This window comes from Scyliorhinus torazame, chromosome 21, assembly GCF_047496885.1.
Source record: "Scyliorhinus torazame isolate Kashiwa2021f chromosome 21, sScyTor2.1, whole genome shotgun sequence".
In the NCBI taxonomy this organism is placed as follows: Eukaryota; Metazoa; Chordata; class Chondrichthyes; order Carcharhiniformes; family Scyliorhinidae; genus Scyliorhinus; species Scyliorhinus torazame.
This window is the reverse complement of record NC_092727.1, coordinates 134,725,369-134,746,514: the sequence shown is the minus strand read 5'-3', so window position 1 is coordinate 134,746,514 and position 21,146 is coordinate 134,725,369. Positions and strand designations below refer to the sequence as shown.

Here is a 21,146-nt window from a genome sequence, read left to right as displayed (position 1 = left end):
AGACCGTGTTAGGGAACTGGAGCTGAAGATGGATGAACTTCGGATCATCCGGGAGGCAGAGGGGGTGATTGAGAAGAGTTACAGGGAGGTAACCACACCCAAGGTACAGGACAAGAATAGCTGGGTTACCGTCAGGGGGAAAAAAACAAACAGGCAGACAGTGCAGGGATCCCTCGTGGCCATTCCCTTTCAAAACAAGTATACCGTTTTGGATGCTGTTGGGGGGGATGACCTACCGGGGGAAGGCCCCAGCGGCCAGGTCTCTGGCACTGAGTCTGGCTCTGGGGCTCAGAAGGGAAGGGGGGAGAATAGAAAAGCAATAGTTGTAGGAGATTCAATGGTTAGGGGAATAGATAGGAGATTCTGTGGTCGCGAGCGAGACTCCCGGAAGGTATGTTGCCTCCCGGGTGCCAGGGTCAGGGATGTCTCGGATCGTGTCTTCAGGATCCTTAAGGGGGATGGCGAGCAGCCAGAAGTCGTGGTGCACATTGGTACCAACGACATAGGTAGGAAAAGGGGTGTGGAGGTAATAAACAAGTTTAGGGAGTTAGGCTGGAAGTTAAAAGCCAGGACAGACAGAGTTGTCATCTCTGGTTTGTTGCCGGTGCCACGTGATAGCGAGGCTAGGAATAGGGAGAGTGCAGTTGAACACGTGGCTGCAGGAATGGTGTAGGAGGGAGGGCTTCAGGTATTTGGATATTTGGAGAGCATTCTGGGGAAGGTGGGACCTGTACAAGCAGGACGGGTTGCATCTGAACCAGAGGGGCACCAATATCCTGGGAGGGAGGTTTTCTAGTACTCTTCGGGAGGGTTTAAACTAATTTGGCAGGGGAATGGGAACCGGATTTGTAGTCCAGCAACTAAGGTAGCCGATATTCAGGATGCCAAAGCGTGTAGTGAGGCAGTGGGGAAGGGAACACTGACAAAGGAGAGGACTTGCAGGCACGGAGATGGGTTGAAGTGTGTATACTTCAACGCAAGAAGCATGAGGAATAAGGTGGGTGAACTTAAGGCATGGATCGGTACTTGGGACTACGATGCGGTGGCCATCACGGAAACTTGGATAGAAGAGGGGCAGAAATGGTTGTTGGAGGTCCCTGGTTATAGATGTTTCAATAAGATTAGGGAGGGGGGTATAAGAGGTTGGGGGGGGGGGGGGGTTGGCATTGTTAATTAGAGATAGTATAACAGCTGCAGAAAGGCAGTTCGAGGAGTATCACTCTAATGAGGTAGTATGGGTTGAAGTCAGAAATAGGAAAGGAGCAGTCACCTTGTTAGGAGTTTTCTATAGGCCCCCCAATAGTAGCAGAGATGTGGAGGAACAGATTGGGAAACAGATTTTGGAAAGGTGCAGAAGTCACAGGGTAGTAGTCATGGGTGACTTTAACTTCCCAAATATTGAGTGGAAAATCTTTAGATCAAATAGTTTGGATGGGGTGGTGTTTGTGCAGTGTGTCCAGGAAGCTTTTCTAACACAGTATGTAGATTGTCCGACCAGAGGAGGGCAATATTGGATTTAGTACTTGGTAATGAACCAGGGCAAGTGATAGATTTGTTAGTGGGGGAGCATTTTGGAGATAGTGACCACAATTCTGTGACTTTCACTTTAGTAATGGAGAGGGATAGGTGAGTGCAACAGGGCAAGGTTTACAATTGGGGGAAGGGTAAATACGATGTTGTCAGACAAGAATTGAAGTGCATAAGTTGGGAACATAGGCTGTCAGGGAAGGACACAAGTGAAATGTGGAACTTGTTCAAGGAACAGGTACTATGTGTCCTTGATATGTATGTCCCTGTCAGGCAGGGAAGTGATGGTCGAGTGAAGGAACCATGGTTGACAAGAGAGGTTGAATGTCTTGTTAAGAGGAAAAAGGAGACTTATGTAAGGCTGAGGAAACAAGGTTCAGACAGGGCACTGGAGGGATACAAGATAGCCAGGAGGGAACTGAAGAAAGGAATTAGGAGAGCTAAGAGAGGGCATGAACAATCTTTGGCAGGTAGGATCAAGGAAAACCCCAAGGCCTTTTACACATATGTGAGAAATATGAGAATGACTAGAGCGAGGGTAGGTCCGATCAAGGACAGTCGCGGGAGATTGTGTATTGAGTCTGAAGAGATAGGAGAGGTCTTGAACGAGTACTTTTCTTCTGTATTTACAAATGAGAGGGGCCATATTGTTGGAGAGGACAGTGTGAAACAGACTGGTAAGCTCGAGGAAATACTTGTTAGGAAGGAAGATGTGTTGGGCATTTTGAAAAACTTGAGGATAGACAAGTCCCCCGGGCCTGACGGGATATATCCAAGGATTCTATGGGAAGCAAGAGATGAAATTGCAGAGCCGTTGGCAATGATCTTTTCGTCCTCACTGCCAACAGGGGTGGTACCAGGGGATTGGAGAGTGGCGAATGTCGTGCCCCTGTTCAAAAAAGGGACTAGAGATAACCCTGGGAATTACAGGCCAGTTAGTCTTACTTCGGTGGTAGGCAAAGTAATGGAAAGGGTACTGAAGGATAGGATTTCTGAGCATCTGGAAAGACACTGCTTGATTAGGGATAGTCAGCACGGATTTGTGAGGGGTAGGTCTTGCCTTACAAATCTTATTGAATTCTTTGAGGAGGTGACCAAGCATGTGGATGAAGGTAAAGCAGTGGATGTAGTGTACATGGATTTTAGTAAGGCATTTGATAAAGTTCCCCATGGTAGGCTTATGCAGAAAGTAAGGAGGCATGGGATAGTGGGAAATTTGGCCAGTTGGATAACGAACTGGCTAACCGATAGAAGTCAGAGAGTGGTGGTGGATGGCAAATATTCAGCCTGGATCCCAGTTACCAGTGGCGTACCGCAGGGATCAGTTCTGGGTCCTCTGCTGTTTGTGATTTTCATTAATGACTTGGATGAGGGAGTTGAAGGGTGGGTCAGTAAATTTGCAGATGATACGAAGATTGGTGGAGTTGTGGATAGTAAGGAGGGCTGTTGTCGGCTGCAAAGAGACATAGATAGGATGCAGAGCTGGGCTGAGAAGTGGCAGATGGAGTTTAACCCTGAAAAGTGTGAGGTTGTCCATTTTGGAAGGACAAATATGAATGCGGAATACAGGGTTAACGGTAGAGTTCTTGGCAATGTGGAGGAGCAGAGAGATCTTGGGGTCTATGTTCATACATCTTTGAAAGTTGCCACTCAAGTGGATAGAGCTGTGAAGAAGGCCTATGGTGTGCTCGCGTTCATTAACAGAGGGATTGAATTTAAGAGCCGTGAGGTGATGATGCAGCTGTACAAAACTTTGGTAAGGCCACATTTGGAGTACTGTGTACAGTTCTGGTCGCCTCATTTTAGGAAGGATGTGGAAGCTTTGGAAAAGGTGCAAAGAAGATTTACCAGGATGTTGCCTGGAATGGAGAGTAGGTCTTACGAGGAAAGGTTGAGGGTGCTAGGCCTTTTCTCATTAGAACGGAGAAGGATGAGGGGCGACTTGATAGAGGTTTATAAGATGATCAGGGGAATAGATAGAGTAGACAGTCAGAGACTTTTTCCCCGGGTGGAACAAACCATTACAAGGGGACATAAATTTAAGGTATAGGGGGGATATCAGAGGTAGGTTCTTTACCCAGAGAGTAGTGGGGGCATGGAATGCACTGCCTGTGGAAGTAGTTGAGTCGGAAACATTAGGGACCTTCAAGCAGCTATTGGATAGGTACATGGATTACGGTAAAATGATATAGTGTAGATTTATTTGTTCTCAAGGGCAGCACGGTAGCATTGTGGATAGCACAATTGCTTCACAGCTCCAGGGTCCCCAGGTTCGATTCCGGCTTGGGTCACTATCTGTGCGGAGTCTGCACGTCCTCCCCGTGTCTGCGTGGGTTTCCTCCGGGTGCTCCGGTTTCCTCCCACAGTCCAAATATGTGCGGGTTAGGTGAATTGGCCAATGATAAATTGCCCTTAATGTCCAAATTGCCCTTGGTGTTGGGTGGAGGTGTTGAGTTTGGGTAGGGTGCTCTTTCCAAGAGCCGGTGCAGACTCAAAGGGCCGAATGGCCTCCTTCTGCACTGTAAATTCAATGATAATCTATGATTAATCTAGGACAAAGGTTCGGCACAACATCGTGGGCCGAAGGGCCTGTTCTGTGCTGTATTTTCTATGTTCTATGTTCTATATACTGACCCTCTGACAGTGCAGCGCTCCCTCAGGACTGACCCTCTGACAGTGCGGCACTACCTCAGTACTGACCCTCTTGACAGTGCAGCACTCCCTCAGTACTGACCCTCTGACATTGCAGCACTCCCTCAGTACTGACCCTCTGACAGTGCAGAGCACCCACAGTACTGACCCTCTGACAGTGCAACACTCCCTCAGTACTGACCCTCTGACAGTGCAGCGTTCCCACAGTACTGACCCTCTGACAGTGCAGCACTCCCTCAGGGCTGACCCTCTGACAGTGCAGCACTCACTCAGTACTGACCCTCTGACAGTGCAGCGCTCCCTCAGTACTGACTCTCCGACAGTACAGTACTCCCTCAGTACTGACCCTCTGACAGTGCAGCACTCCCTCAGTACTGACCCTCTGGTAGTGCAGCGCTCCCACAGTACTGACTCTGTGACAGTGCAGCACTCCCTCAGTACAGACCCTCTGGTAGTGCAGCGCTCCCTCAGTACTGACTCTCCGACAGTGCAGTGCTCCCTCAGTACTGACCCTCTGACAGTGCAGCACTCCCTCAGTACTGACCCTCTGACAGTGCAGAGCTCCCATAGTACTGACCCTCTGACAGTGCGGCACTCCCTCACTACTGACCCTCTGACAGTGCAGCGCTCCCTCAGTACTGACTCTCTGACAATGCAGCACTCCCTCAGTACTGACCCCCTGACAGTGCAGCGCTCCCTCAGTACTGACCCTCTGACAGTGCGGAGCTCCCTCAGTACTGACCCTCTGACAGTGCGGAGCTCCCTCAGTACTGACCATCTAACAGTGCAGCACTCCCTCAGTGCTAACCATCTGACAGTGCAGCCCACCATCGGTACTGATCAGCTGACAGTGCAGTGTTCCTTCAGTACTGACCCTCTGAGAGTGCAGCACTCCCTCAGTACTGACCGTCTGACACTGCAGCACTCCCTCGGTACTAACCATCTGACAGTGCAGCACTCCCTCGGTACTGACCCTTTGACAGTGCAGCGCTCCCTCAGTACTGACCCTCTGACAGTGCAGCGCTCCCTCAGTACTGACCCTCTGACAGTGCAGCGCTCCCTCAGTCCTGACTCTCTGACAGTGCAGCACTCCCTCAGTACTGACCTTCTGACAGTGCAGCACTCACTCAGTACTGACCCTCTGACAGTGCAGCGCTCCCTCAGTACTGACTCTCTGACAGTGCAGCACTCCCTCAGTACTGACCCTCTGGCAGTGCAGCGCTCCCTCAGTACTGACTCTGTGACAGTGCAGCACTCCTTCAGTACTTACCCTCTGACAGTGCAGCACTCCCTCAGTACTGACCATCTGACAGTGCAGCGCTCCCTCAGTACTGACCCTCTAACAGTGCAGCGCTCCCTCAGTACTAACCCTCTGACAGTGCAGCACTCCCTCGGTACTGACCCTCTGACAGTGCAGCGCTGCTCAGTACTGACCCTCTGACAGGGCAGCGCTCCCTCAGTACTGACCCTCTGACAGTGCAGCACTCCCTCAGGACTGACCCTCTGACAGTGCAGCACTCTCTCAGTACTGACCCTCTGACAGAGCAGCACTCCCTCAGTACTGACCCTCTGACAGTGCAGAGCACCCACAGTACTGACCCTCTGACAGTGCAGCACTCCCTCAGTACTGACCCTCTGACAGTGCAGCGTTCCCACAGTACTGACCCTCTGACAGTGCAGCACTCCCTCAGGACTGACCCTCTGACAGTGCAGCACTCACTCAGTACTGACCCTCTGACAGTGCAGCGCTCCCTCAGTACTGACTCTCCGACAGTACAGTACTCCCTCAGTACTGACCCTCTGACAGTGCAGCACTCCCTCAGTACTGACCCTCTGGTAGTGCAGCGCTCCCACAGTACTGACTCTGTGACAGTGCAGCACTCCCTCAGTACAGACCCTCTGGTAGTGCAGCGCTCCCTCAGTACTGACTCTCCGACAGTGCAGTGCTCCCTCAGTACTGACCCTCTGACAGTGCAGCACTCCCTCAGTACTGACCCTCTGACAGTGCAGAGCTCCCATAGTACTGACCCTCTGACAGTGCGGCACTCCCTCAGTACTGACCCTCTGACAGTGCAGCGCTCCCTCAGTACTGACTCTCTGACAATGCAGCACTCCCTCAGTACTGACCCCCTGACAGTGCAGCGCTCCCTCAGTACTGACCCTCTGACAGTGCGGAGCTCCCTCAGTACTGACCCTCTGACAGTGCGGAGCTCCCTCAGTACTGACCATCTAACAGTGCAGCACTCCCTCAGTGCTAACCATCTGACAGTGCAGCCCACCATCGGTACTGATCAGCTGACAGTGCAGTGTTCCTTCAGTACTGACCCTCTGAGAGTGCAGCACTCCCTCAGTACTGACCGTCTGACAGTGCAGCACTCCCTCGGTACTAACCATCTGACAGTGCAGCACTCCCTCGGTACTGACCCTTTGACAGTGCAGCGCTCCCTCAGTACTGACCCTCTGACAGTGCAGCGCTCCCTCAGTACTGACCCTCTGACAGTGCAGCGCTCCCTCAGTCCTGACTCTCTGACAGTGCAGCACTCCCTCAGTACTGACCTTCTGACAGTGCAGCACTCACTCAGTACTGACCCTCTGACAGTGCAGCGCTCCCTCAGTACTGACTCTCTGACAGTGCAGCACTCCCTCAGTACTGACCCTCTGGCAGTGCAGCGCTCCCTCAGTACTGACTCTGTGACAGTGCAGCACTCCTTCAGTACTTACCCTCTGACAGTGCAGCACTCCCTCAGTACTGACCATCTGACAGTGCAGCGCTCCCTCAGTACTGACCCTCTAACAGTGCAGCGCTCCCTCAGTACTAACCCTCTGACAGTGCAGCACTCCCTCGGTACTGACCCTCTGACAGTGCAGCGCTGCTCAGTACTGACCCTCTGACAGGGCAGCGCTCCCTCAGTACTGACCCTCTGACAGTGCAGCACTCCCTCAGGACTGACCCTCTGACAGTGCAGCACTCTCTCAGTACTGACCCTCTGACAGAGCAGCACTCCCTCAGTACTGACCCTCTGACAGTGCAGAGCACCCACAGTACTGACCCTCTGACAGTGCAGCACTCCCTCAGTACTGACCCTCTGACAGTGCAGAGCGCCCACAGTACTGACCCTCTGACAGTGCAGCGTTCTCACAGTACTGACCCTCTGACAGTGCAGCACTCCCTCAGGACTGACCCTCTGACAGTGCAGCACTCACTCAGTACTGACCCTCTGACAGTGCAGCACTCCCTCAGTACTGACCCTCTGACAGTGCAGCACTCACTCAGTACTGACCCTCTGACAGTGCAGCACTCCCTCAGTACCGACTCTCCGACAGTACAGCACTCCCTCAGTACTTACCCTCTGACAGTGCAGCGCTCCCTCAGGACTGACCCTTTGACAGTGCAGCACTCCCTCAGTACTGACCATCTGACAGTGCGGCACTCCCTCAGTACTAACCCTCTGACTGTGCAGCGCTCCCTCAGTACTGACCCTCTGACAGTGCGTCACTCCCTCAGTACTTACCCTCTGACAGTGCAGCGCTCCCTCAGGACTGACCCTCTGACAGTGCAGCACTCCCTCAGTACTGACCATCTGACAGTGCGGCACTCCCTCAGTACTTACCCTCTGACAGTGCAGCGCTCCCCCAGGACTGACGCTCTGACAGTGCAGCACTCCCTCAGTACTGACCATCTGACAGTGCGGCACTCCCTCAGTACTAACCCTCTGACAGTGCAGCACTCCCTCGGTACTGACCCTCTGACAGTGCAGCGCTGCTCAGTACTGACCCTCTGACAGTACAGCACTCCCTCAGAACTGACCCTCTGACAGTGCAGCACTCCCTCATTCCTGACCCTCTGACATTGCAGCACTCCCTCAGTGCTGAATCTCTTTCAGTGCAGCACGCCCTCAGTACTGTACCTCTGACAGTGCAGCACTCACTCAGTACTGACCTTCTGACAGTGCAGCACTCCCTCGGTACTGACCCTCTAACAGTGCAGCACTCCCTCAGTACTGACCCTCTGACAGTGCAGCACTGCCTCGGTACTGACCCTCTGACAGTGCAGCACTCCCTCAGTACTGACCCTCTGACAGTGCAGCACTCCCTTGGTATTGACCCTCTAACAGTGCGGCACTCCCTCAGTACTGACCCTCTGACAGTGCAGCACTCCTTCGGTACTAACCATCTGACAGTGCAGCGGTCCCTCACAACTGACCCTCTGACATTGCAGCGCTCCCTCGGTACTGACCCTCTGACAGTGCAGCGCTGCTCAGTACTGACCCTCTGACAGTGCAGCGCTGCTCAGTACTGACCCTCTGACAGTGCAGCACTCCCTCAGAACTGACCCTCTGACATTGCAGCACTCCCTCAGTGCTGAATCTCTTTCAGTGCAGCACGCCCTCAGTACTGTACCTCTGACAGTGCAGCACTCACTCAGTACTGACCTTCTGACAGTGCAGCACTCCCTCGGTACTGACCCTCTAACAGTGCAGCACTCCCTCAGTACTGACCCTCTGACAGTGCAGCACTGCCTCGGTACTGACCCTCTGACAGTGCAGCACTCCCTCACAACTGACCCTCTGACAGTGCAGCACTCCCTTGGTATTGACCCTCTAACAGTGCGGCACTCCCTCAGTACTGACCCTCTGACAGTGCAGCACTCCCACAGTACTGACCCTCTGACAGTGCAGCGCTCACTCAGTCCTGACCCTCTGAAAGTGCGGTCCTTCCTCAGTACTGACCCTCTGACAGTGCAGCACTCCTTCGGTACTAACCATCTGACAGTGCAGCACTCCCTCAGTCCTGACCCTCTGAAAGTGTGGTCCTTCCTCAGTACTGACCCTCTGACAGTGCAGCACTCCCTCAGTACTGACCCTCTGACAGTGCAGCACTCCCTCAGTACTGACCCTCTGGTAGTGCAGCGCTCCCTCAGTACTGACCCTCTGACAGTGCAGCGCTCCCTCAGTACTGACTCTCCGACAGTGCAGTACTCCCTCAGTACTGATCCTCTGACAGTGCAGCACTCCCTCAGTACTGACCCTCTACCAGTGCAGAGCTCCCATAGTACTGACCCTCTGACAGTGCGGCACGACCTCAGTACTGACCCTCAGACAGTGCAGCGCTCCATCAGTACTGACCCTCTGACAGTGCAGCGCTCCCTCAGTCCTGACTCTCTGACAGTCCAGCACTCCCTCAGTACTGACCCTCTGACAGTGCAGCACTCACTCAGTACTGACCCTCTGACAGTGCAGCGCTCCCTCAGTACTGACTCTGTGACAGTGCAGCACTCCTTCAGTACTTACCCTCTGACAGTGCAGCGCTCCCTCAGGACTGACCCTCTGACAGTGCAGCACTCCCTCAGTACTGACCATCTGACAGTGCGGCACTCCCTCAGTACTAACCCTCTGACTGTGCAGCGCTCCCTCAGTACTAACCCTCTGACAGTGCAGCACTCCCTCGGTACTGACCCTCTGACAGTGCAGCGCTGCTCAGTACTGACCCTCTGACAGTGCAGCACTCCCTCAGAACTGACCCTCTGACAGTGCAGCACTCCCTCATTCCTGACCCTCTGACAGTGCAGCACTCCCTCAGTGCTGAATCTCTTTCAGTGCAGCACGCCCTCAGTACTGTACCTCTGACAGTGCAGCACTCACTCAGTACTGACCTTCTGACAGTGCAGCACTCCCTTGGTACTGACCCTCTAACAGTGCAGCACTCCCTCAGTACTGACCCTCTGACAGTGCAGCACTCCTTCGGTACTAACCATCTGACAGTGCAGCGGTCCCTCATGACTGACCCTCTGACAGTGCAGCACTCCCTCAGTACTGACCCTCTGACAGTGCAGCGCACCCTCGGTACTAACCATCTGACAATGCAGTGCTCCCTCACTACTGACCCTCTGACATTGCAGCGCTCCCTCGGTACTGACCCTCTGACAGTGCAGCGCACCCTCAGTACTGACCCTCTGACAGTGCAGCACTCCCACAGTACTGACCCTCTGACAGTGCAGCGCTCCCTCAGTCCTGACCCTCTGAAAGTGCGGTCCTTCCTCAGTACTGACCCTCTGACAGTGCAGCACTCCTTCGGTACTGACCCTCTGACAGTGCAGCACTCCCTCAGTACTGACCCTCTGACAGTGCAGCACTCCCTCAGTACTGACCATCTGACAGTGCAGCACTCCCGCAGTCCTGACCCTCTGATAGTGCGGTCCTTCCTCAGTACTGACCCTCTGACAGTGCAGCACTCCCTCAGTACTGACCCTCTGACAGTGCGGCACTCCCTCAGTACTGACTCTGTGACAGTGCGGCACTCCCTCAGTACTGACCCTCTGACAGTGCAGCACTCCCTCAGTACTGACCATCTGACAGTGCAGCACTCCCTCAGTACTGACCCTCTGACAGTGCAGCACTCCCTCAGTACTGACCATCTGACAGTGCAGCACCCCCTCAGTCCTGACCCTCTGAAAGTGCGGTCCTTCCTCAGTACTGACCCTCTGACAGTGCAGCACTCCCTCAGTACTGACCCTCTGACAGTGCAGCACTCCCTCAGTACTGACCATCTGACAGTGCAGCACTCCCTCAGTCCTGACCCTCTGAAAGTGCGGTCCTTCCTCAGTACTGACCCTCTGACAGTGCAGCACTCCCTCAGTACTGACCCTCTGACAGTGCGGCACTCCCTCAGTACTGACTCTGTGACAGTGCGGCACTCCCTCAGTACTGACTCTGTGACAGTGCAGCACTCCCTCAGTACTAAATGCAATAATGAAAAATGTTTACAAGCTGTAAATTGTAAGGGGGGGGAAGAACTAGATTTCTCCGATTGCATGTTGGAATTGAGGTACGCTTTTAGTCAAAGCCTAACCCTTTCTTCATTGTACATAAGAACATAAGAAACAGGAGTGGGGTAGGCCATTTAGCCCTTCAAGACTGCCCCCTGAACCCTTGTCTCTCTTGTCTTGTCAGTTGCTCACCAGAGAACAGGTCAGTACATTTCATGAAGATTTCCCAGAGAATGAGTGCCAGTGAATAGACGTCTGCCTGTTTCAGAGTGGACGCGCAGTCCCGCAGGTTAATGGAACCATCCAGTATTTCAGGGGCCATATAACGGTGTGTCCCCACCTGCAGAAAGATGGAAGCCAAACACAAGAGTGATGTTTCTGTCTGAATCAATAAACATTTACCCATTGCTTGTGTCGTCTGTACAACGGCTGAACCTTTCTTGCTCTCGGGGTGTCCGGATACAAAGAGTTACAGCCCCTTTGCTGATCTGCTGCTGTCAGATTCATGAGTAAATTTACAACCCCAGCCTTCATCCCATTTAGTCCAAGGTACCCGGAACACCAATTCTTGGAGTGGAGAGAGAACTAATATCCTGTGACAGTGCAACACTTACATTCCTATTTACTTCATTGTCTGAAGCCTAACACACTGACACTTTATCCCCACCCTGCTAGCTAATATATTTGAAATGTTTTGTCATGTATCAGATGAAAAGGATCAAGATGGGAGAGAGCACAAAATTAAATAATGAGCAATCAAAGCAAACGCAACATGAGGGAAAAGATTTTCATGCAGTAAGTGGTTAAGATCTGGAATGCAATGCCTAAGAATGTGGTGAAGGCAGGTACAGTCAAGACATTCAAAAGATATTGGACTGTTATCTGAAAAAGAAGAATGTCTCGGATCATGGGGAGAAGGCAGGGGTGTGGCAATAGGTGAAATGCTCATTCGGGAAGCTGGTGCAGATACGATGAGCCTTCTGCTCTGTGACAAATCTGTTGTTCTGTGATTCCATAGCTTTACAAATCTCATGAATAAAGTATGAGCTCGATCTTCCCAAAGGGAACAAAGTCCCCGAGCGAATGCATTTAGCTGCGTGATTCCCGACACTCGCTGTGCTGAGAAACACAAGGCTATTTAACGTACTCGCTTTGATTAAGGGGCCTAAACAGGGAAAGCACATAGTCCCTGTTATAACCTGCCTGCTTACTATTGGCTGGGGACTAATGACAATCCCACAATCCTGTGGGAGTATGAGCTTCCCCAATGAGGGGGGCGGAGAAACCATTAGTAAACTCCAAGTATAAATAAAGCTGGCCAGTTTGGAACCAGCAGGAAGGAGTGTGCAGCAAGGGAAGTTGCTGCTGCTGTTATATATATATATATATATATATATGATTGTAAATAAATGTTATTACTTTGTATCCTTAAAACTCGTGCTGGATTTTTCGTGGCCCTCACAAAACTGGCGATGAGGGTTAAAGTGAATAGCTGTCTACACTGCTGAAGCCACCTCCCTGGATTTTTGTTGGATACAGGTTGGAAGTTGTTTTCTGTTATACCATGCCTCTGTACGGACGTTTGGATGTTTTCGATGCTGCGCTGGAAAGCTGGAACCAGTACACACAACGGATGCGTTACTATTTCCGGGCAAACAATATCACCGAAAACGAGCGCCAGGTGGTCATATTGCTCACCGCCTGCGGCCCGCATACGTTTGGGGTGATTAGGAGCCTTACGTACCCAGCTGCGCCAGACACCAAAACGTTTGATGAACTTGTGAATATAGTGGGGCAACATTTTAACCCAACCCCGTCCACGATAGTCCAACGTTACCGGTTTAATACCGCTGAGAGGACCCCTGGGGAATCCCTTGCCGATTTTCTATCCAGGCTACGCAGGATTGCGGAGTACTGTGACTATGGTGAGACCTTGTCATAAATGTTACGCGACCGTTTGGTTTGCGGTATTAACAATGCGGCCACCCAGAGAAAGTTGTTAGCTGAGCCAACATTGACTTTTCCATAGGCCATTCAAATAGTATTGTCCCAAGAGAGCGCAGAACGAGGAGTGCAGGAGCAATAGGGAATGGAAGTGCATGCCTTGGGGCGCAACCCCTTCCGTCTGAAAACGTCTCCCCGTACTCCTGCGGTACCTTGGGCGAGGCGACGTCCGGACCGACGCCAGTGGCCGTCGGACATTCCTCCCCAAAGGGAGCCTTCTCCAGAACCAATGGATGAGGAGCCATGTCCGTGTCAGACTTGTAGGCGCCGACCCCGTCACGGACGCCGGTCCTGGGGGCACCAGAGGCGTCGTCGTTCCGACCGAAACTGGGACCAGCCCAGGGGCCGTAACTGGGACCAGCCCAGGGGCCGTACCTTCCATGTGGATGAACCTGTGGCGACTACTCCTGAGGATGTGAAGATGGAGGACGACTGCCTGCAGCTGCATTGTGTGGCAGCTCCCCGTGTGGCCCCCATTAAGGTGACAGTATGGGTCAATGGCCACCCGCTTGAGATGGAGTTGGACACTGGCGCAGCGGTCTCTGTGATCACCCAGAGGACATTTGGCGCATCAAGCAGGGTATACAGACCCTTACATTAACCGACTCACAGGCCAGGTTGGTGACCTACACGGGGGAACCACTGGACATTGCAGGGACTACAATGACCCCTGTTGTTTATGGATGCCAGGAGGGGCGTTTCCCACTTATCGTGGTGCGCGGCCATGGGCCCAGCCTGTTGGGTCGGGACTGGTTGCGCCATTTGCGGTTGCAATGGCAGCACATCCTCCAAACAGTTTCTGAAGGGTTGACTGAGGTGCTAGGACCAGTTGGTTTGGGGAAAATAAAAGGGGCCGTAGCCCGTATCCAAGTCGAACCAGGAGCCACGCCGCGCTATTTCCGGGCCTGCCCGGTGCCTTACGCCTTGCTCGAGAAGGTAGAAGGGGAGCTCACTCGTTTGGAGAGTTTGGGTATTATCAGGCCCATCCGTTTTGCTGACTGGGCAGCACCAATTGTACCTGTAATGAAGCCAGATGCCACAGTTTGCTTGTGTGGCGACTATAAACTTAGTGAATACGGCTTCCCGACTCGACCGATATCCAATGCCTCGCATAGAGGATCTCTAAACGAAGCTTGCAGGTGGACTCTCGTTCACAAAATTAGATATGAGTCACGCCTACCTGCAGTTGGAGCTGGACCCTGCCTCCCGACCATATGTAACGATTAATACACACCGGGGCCTGTATGAATATGCACGGTTGCCCTTTGGAGTATCCTCTGCCTGCGCAATTTTTCAAAGTGTTATGGAGGGCGTTTTGAGAGGTTTACCACATGTTGCTGTCTACTTAGATGACGTTTTGATTATAGGGACGTCGGAGCAGGAACATTTGGAAAATCTGGAGGCTGTCCTTAGACGCTTTTCGGAGGCTGGAGTCCGTTTAACATAGAACATAGAACATAGAAAATACAGCACAGAACAGGCCCTTCGGCCCACGATGTTGTGCCGAACCTTTGTCCTAGATTAATCATAGATTATCATTGAATTTACAGTACAGAAGGAGGCCATTCGGCCCTTTGAGTCTGCACCGGCTCTTGGAAAGAGCACCCTACCCAAACTCAACACCTTCACCCAACACCAAGGGCAATTTGGACATTAAGGGCAATTTATCATTGGCCAATTCACCTAACCTGCACATCTTTGGATTGTGGGAGGAAACCGGAGCACCCGGAGGAAACCCACGCAGACACGGGGAGGACGTGCAGACTCCGCACAGTCAGTGACCCAAGCCGGAATCGAACCTGGGACCCTGGAGCTGTGAAGCAATTGTGCTATCCACAATGCTACCGTGCTGCCCTTGAGAACAAATAAATCTACACTATATCATTTAACCGTAATCCATGTACCTATCCAATAGCTGCTTGAAGGTCCCTAATGTTTCCGACTCAACTACTTCCACAGGCAGTGCATTCCATGCCCCCACTACTCTCTGGGTAAAGAACCTACCTCTGATATCCCTCCTATATCTTCCACCTTTCACCTTAAATTTATGTCCCCTTGTAATGGTTTGTTCCACCCGGGGAAAAAGTCTCTGACTGTCTACTCTATCTATTCCCCTGATCATCTTATAAACCTCTATCAAGTCGCCCCTCATCCTTCTCCGTTCTAATGAGAAAAGGCCTAGCACCCTCAACCTTTCCTCGTAAGACCTACTCTCCATTCCAGGCAACATCCTGGTAAATCTTCTTTGCACCTTTTCCAAAGCTTCCACATCCTTCCTAAAATGAGGCGACCAGAACTGTACACAGTACTCCAAATGTGGCCTTACCAAAGTTTTGTACAGCTGCATCATCACCTCACGGCTCTTAAATTCAATCCCTCTGTTAATGAACGCGAGCACACCATAGGCCTTCTTCACAGCTCTATCCACTTGAGTGGCAACTTTCAAAGATGTATGAACATAGACCCCAAGATCTCTCTGCTCCTCCACATTGCCAAGAACTCTACCGTTAACCCTGTATTCCGCATTCATATTTGTCCTTCCAAAATGGACAACCTCACACTTTTCAGGGTTAAACTCCATCTGCCACTTCTCAGCCCAGCTCTGCATCCTATCTATGTCTCTTTGCAGCCGACAACAGCCCTCCTTACTATCCACAACTCCACCAATCTTCGTATCATCTGCAAATTTACTGACCCACCCTTCAACTCCCTCATCCAAGTCATTAATGAAAATCACAAACAGCAGAGGACCCAGAACTGATCCCTGCGGTACGCCACTGGTAACTGGGATCCAGGCTGAATATTTGCCATCCACCACCACTCTCTGACTTCTATCGGTTAGCCAGTTCGTTATCCAACTGGCCAAATTTCCCACTATCCCATGCCTCCTTACTTTCTGCATAAGCCTACCATGGGGAACTTTATCAAATGCCTTACTAAAATCCATGTACACTACATCCACTGCTTTACCTTCATCCACATGCTTGGTCACCTCCTCAAAGAATTCAATAAGATTTGTAAGGCAAGACCTACCCCTCACAAATCCGTGCTGACTATCCCTAATCAAGCAGTGTCTTTCCAGATGCTCAGAAATCCTATCCTTCAGTACCCTTTCCATTACTTTGCCTACCACCGAAGTAAGACTAACTGGCCTGTAATTCCCAGGGTTATCCCTAGTCCCTTTTTTGAACAGGGGCACGACATTCGCCACTCTCCAATCCCCTGGAACCACCCCTGTTGACAGTGAGGACGAAAAGATCATTGCCAACGGCTCTGCAATTTCATCTCTTGCTTCCCATAGAATCCTTGGATATATCCCGTCAGGCCCGGTGGACTTGTCTATCCTCAAGTTTTTCAAAATGCCCAATACATCTTCCTTCCTAACAAGTATTTCCTCGAGCTTACCGATCTGTTTCACACTGTCCTCTCCAACAATATCGCCCCTCTCATTTGTAAATACAGAAGAAAAGTACTCGTTCAAGACCTCTCCTATCTCTTCAGACTCAATACACAATCTCCCGCTACTGTCCTTGATCGGACCTACCCTCGCTCTAGTCATTCTCATATTTCTCACATATGTGTAAAAGGCCTTGGGGTTTTCCTTGATCCTACCCGCCAAAGATTGTTCATGCCCTCTCTTAGCTCTCCTAATCCCTTTCTTCAGTTCCCTCCTGGCTATCCTGTATCCCTCCAATGCCCTGTCTGAACCTTGTTTCCTCAGCCTTACATAAGTCACCTTTTTCCTCTTAACAAGACATTCAACCTCTCTTGTCAACCATGGTTCCCTCACTCGACCATCTCTTCCCTGCCTGACAGGGACATACATATCAAGGACACGTAGCACCTGTTCCTTGAACAAGTTCCACATTTCATTTGTGTCCTTCCCTGCCAGCCTATGTTCCCAACTTATGCACTTCAATTCTTGTCTGACAACATCGTATTTACCCTTCCCCCAATTGTAAACCTTGCCCTGTTGCACGTACCTATCCCTCTCCATTACTAAAGTGAAAGTCACAGAATTGTGGTCACTATCTCCAAAATGCTCCCCCACTAACAAATCTATCACTTGCCCTGGCTCATTACCCAGTACTAAATCCAATATTGCCCCTCCTCTGGTCGGACAATCTACATACTGTGTTAGAAAAGCTTCCTGGACACACTGCACAAACACCACCCCATCCAAACTATTTGATCTAAAGAGTTTCCACTCAATATTTGGGAAGTTAAAGTCGCCCATGACTACTACCCTATGACTTCTGCACCTTTCCAAAATCTGTTTCCCAATCTGTTCCTCCACATCTCTGCTACTATTGGGGGGCCTATAGAAAACTCCTAACAAGGTGACTGCTCCTTTCCTATTTCTGACTTCAACCCATACTACCTCAGTAGGCTGATACTCCTCGAGCTGCCTTTCTGCAGCTGTTATACTATCTCTAATTAATAATGCCACCCCCCCACCTCTTTTACCACCCTCCCTAATCTTATTGAAACATCTATAACCAGGGACCTCCAACAACCATTTCTGCCCCTCTTCTATCCAAGTTTCCGTGATGGCCACCACATCGTAGTCCCAAGTACCGATCCATGCCTTAAGTTCACCCACCTTATTCCTGATGCTTCTTGCGTTGAAGTATACACACTTCAACCCCTCTCCGTGCCTGCAAGTACTCTCCTTTGTCAGTGTTCCCTTCCCCACTGCCTCATTACACGCTTTGGCGTCCTGAATATCGGCTACCTTAGTTGCTGGACTACAAATCCGGTTCCCATTCCCCTGCCAAATTAGTTTAAACCCTCCCGAAGAGTACTAGAAAACCTCCCTCCCAGGATATTGGTGCCCCTCTGGTTCAGATGCAACCCGTCCTGCTTGTACAGGTCCCACCTTCCCCAGAATGCGCTCCAATTATCCAAATACCTGAAGCCCTCCCTCCTACACCATTCCTGCAGCCACGTGTTCAACTGCACTCTCTCCCTATTCCTAGCCTCGCTATCACGTGGCACCGGCAACAAACCAGAGATGACAACTCTGTCTGTCCTGGCTTTTAACTTCCAGCCTAACTCCCTAAACTTGTTTATTACCTCCACACCCCTTTTCCTACCTATGTCGTTGGTACCAATGTGCACCACGACTTCTGGCTGCTCACCCTCCCCCTTAAGGATCCTGAAGACACGATCCGAGACATCCCTGGCCCTGGCACCCGGGAGGCAACATACCTTCCGGGAGTCTCGCTCGCGACCACAGAATCTCCTATCTATTCCCCTAACCATTGAATCTCCTACAACTATTGCTTTACTATTCTCCCCCCTTCCCTTCTGAGCCCCAGAGCCAGACTCAGTGCCAGAGACCTGGCCGCTAGGGCCTTCCCCCGGTAGGTCATCCCCCCCCAACAGCATCCAAAATGGTATACTTGTTTTGAAGGGGAACGGCCACGAGGGATCCCTGCACTTTCTGCCTGTTTGTTTTTTTCCCCCTGACTGTAACCCAGCTATTCTTGTCCTGTACCTTGGGTGTGGTTACCTCCTTGTAACTCTTCTCAATCACCCCCTCTGCCTCCCGGATGATCCGAAGTTCATCCAGCTTCAGCTCCAGTTCCCTAACACGGTCTTTGAGGAGCTGAAGTTGGGTGCACTTCCCGCAGGTATAGTCAGTGGGGACACCGGTGGTATCCCTCACCACCCACATCCTACAGGAGGAGCATGTAACTGGCCTAGCCTCCATCCCCTCTTACCTGACAGAATATAGCTGCCCTGTGGACTAACTAGATCTCCGCCCACCGACCCTGCTCCCAGTCAGCTACACTTTCTGTAAACTCCTGGCTCTCTTCGCACTCTTTGCGGAAATGTCGGAAACAAAATGAAAGGAGCGCCTTACTCCCTCCTCACCTAACTCCCTCGGTCACCAAACTCTCACTATCGCACTCAAATGCACCAAATTCAGCACTCCCTCGGTCACCAAACTCTCACTATCGCACTCAAATGCACCAAATTCAGCACTCCCTCGGTCACCAAACTCTCACTATCGCACTCAAAAAGCACCAAATTCAGCACTCAGTGCAAACAAAGTCTGCACTGTAGGGGATCACTTTTATACTGTGAATCTAGCCTCTGTAAAACTGGCCTAATCCAATTAACTAATTAACAAGCTCCAGCTGCAAGTGCCTACAAGTAGAAGCCAGTTTAAAGCTTATTGAAAATTCACCTTCTTCTAAACCAAACAGCAACTTTTAAGTTAATTAACTAAATAAAAGAAAGACTAAACTTTAGATAAAAATGAAGCCTTATACTCCCTCGGTCACCAAACTCTCACTATCGCACTCAAATGCACCAAATTCAGCACTCAGTGCAAAAACCTTTACGTCGCACAAAGTGCGTATTTCAGGCAAAGGAAGTAGTCTACCTAGGTTATCGGGTGGACCGCGAAGGTCTGCACCCCGTCGCAGAGAAGGTGTGTGCAATTCAACAGGCCCCCACCCGACTGACACTTCGCATCTTTGCTCTTTTCTCTGTCTCGTAAACTATTACGGGAAGTTCCTCCCCAATCTGGCAACTACGCTGGCCCCTTGCACCTTCTGCTAAAGAAAAATCACACCTGGGTTTGGAGTCAGCCGCAAGAAACTGCTTTCCGGTGGGTAAAGCAACAATTGTCGTTGTCTGGGTTACTAACCCACTATGATCCTGGAAAGCCTTTGCTCGTCACATGTGATGCATCCCCGTATGTTATTGGGGCCGTCCTGTCCCACAAGGTGGAGAACAGGGCCGAGCGACCGATAGCTTTCGCCTCCCGCACATTGACTGCAGCGGAGAAAAAGTGTGCGCAGATCGAGAAGGAGGGCCTGGCAGTGGTTTTTGCGGTGAAACGCTTCCACCAGTACGTGTACGGCCGCCATTTCACTATCGTGACTGATCATAAGCCTCTGCTGGGACTTTTCAGAGAGGATAAGCCAATACCGCCCATTGCTTCCGCACGGATCCAGCGCTGGGCTTTGTTGCTTGCTGCATACGAGCATTCTCTGGAGCACAAACCAGGAACGCAGATAGCAAACGCCGACGCACTGAACCAATTGCCTTTATCGACCGGCCCCATGTCGACCCCCACAACCGGTGAGGTGGTTGCAACCCTAAATTTTATGGACACCTTGCCTGTCACGGCATCACAGATCTGTGAGTGGACCCAGACGGAGCCAGTCCTGTCAAAGGTTCGGCACATAGTCCTGTATGGTGGGCAGCATAGACAGCTCCCAGGCGAGTTGCGGGCATTTTCCTCCAAGCTGTCAGAATTCAGCGTAGAAGACGGCATCCTCTTGTGGGGGACGCCTGTGATTGTCCCGGAAAAAGGCCAGGAGCTGCTACTAACAGACTTGCACAATGGGCAGCCAGGTGTGACCAAAATGATAATGTTGGCCCGGAGTTATGTCTGGTGGCCAGGCCTCGACACCGTATTGAGAAGGTGGCCCAAAACTGCTCCAATTTACTGCAAAGGGCCAGGAGCATCAGAAGCTTCCGCCGGCCGCGCCCCTACATCACTGGGAATGGCCAGGGCGGCCTTGGGCACGCTTGCATGCAGATTTCGCAGGCCCTTTTCAAGGATCCATGTTCCTTCTACTAATTGACGCCCAGTCTAAATGGCTAAAGGTGAATAAGATGCAGGGGACAACGTCCTGCGCAACAATTGAAAAGATGCGTTTGTCGTTTAGTACGCATGGCCTCCCCGAGGTGCTGGTCACGGATAACGGCACTCCATTCACGAGTGAGAAGTTTGCGAGGTTCACGAAGATGAACGGCATCCGCCATATCCGCACTGCCCCTTACCACCCGGCTTCAAATGGGTTGGCAGAGCGCGCAGTGCAGACATTCAAAAGAGGCCTAAAGAAGCAGTCTTCCGGATCAATGGACACGAGACTGGCTTGCTTTTTGTTTACGTATCGGACCACCCCCCCATGCGGTGACTGGGGTAGCTCCCGCAGAACACCCAATGGGCCGGAGACTTCGCACCCGCCTTAGCATGGTTTTCCCGGACATTGGCGCAAAAGTACGCCGCACACAAGAACGGCAGGGACAGCGATTTTCTCGTAAACGGCCGATTCGGCAGTTTGCGCCCGGTGACCCAGTGTTCGTTCGGAATTTTGCTGGTGGGTTCCTGGCGTAATCTTTCGCCAAACGGGCCCTATATCTTACCAGGTGCAAGCCCAGGGTCGTCTCC

General features: G+C 51.5%; 1 protein-coding gene across 3 annotated transcripts in view; it reads right to left on the bottom strand.

Annotated features, from left to right (window-relative positions):
* LOC140398710 (bone morphogenetic protein receptor type-2-like) overlaps window positions 1–21,146 on the bottom strand; it is a 111,780-nt gene that overhangs the window by 17,178 nt on the left and 73,456 nt on the right. For all 3 annotated transcript variants that reach the window (XM_072487728.1, XM_072487731.1, XM_072487730.1), the window contains one exon: window positions 11,138–11,285. In XM_072487728.1, the coding sequence (XP_072343829.1) occupies window positions 11,138–11,285 (148 nt within the window). The remainder of the gene's footprint in view (window positions 1–11,137; window positions 11,286–21,146) is intronic.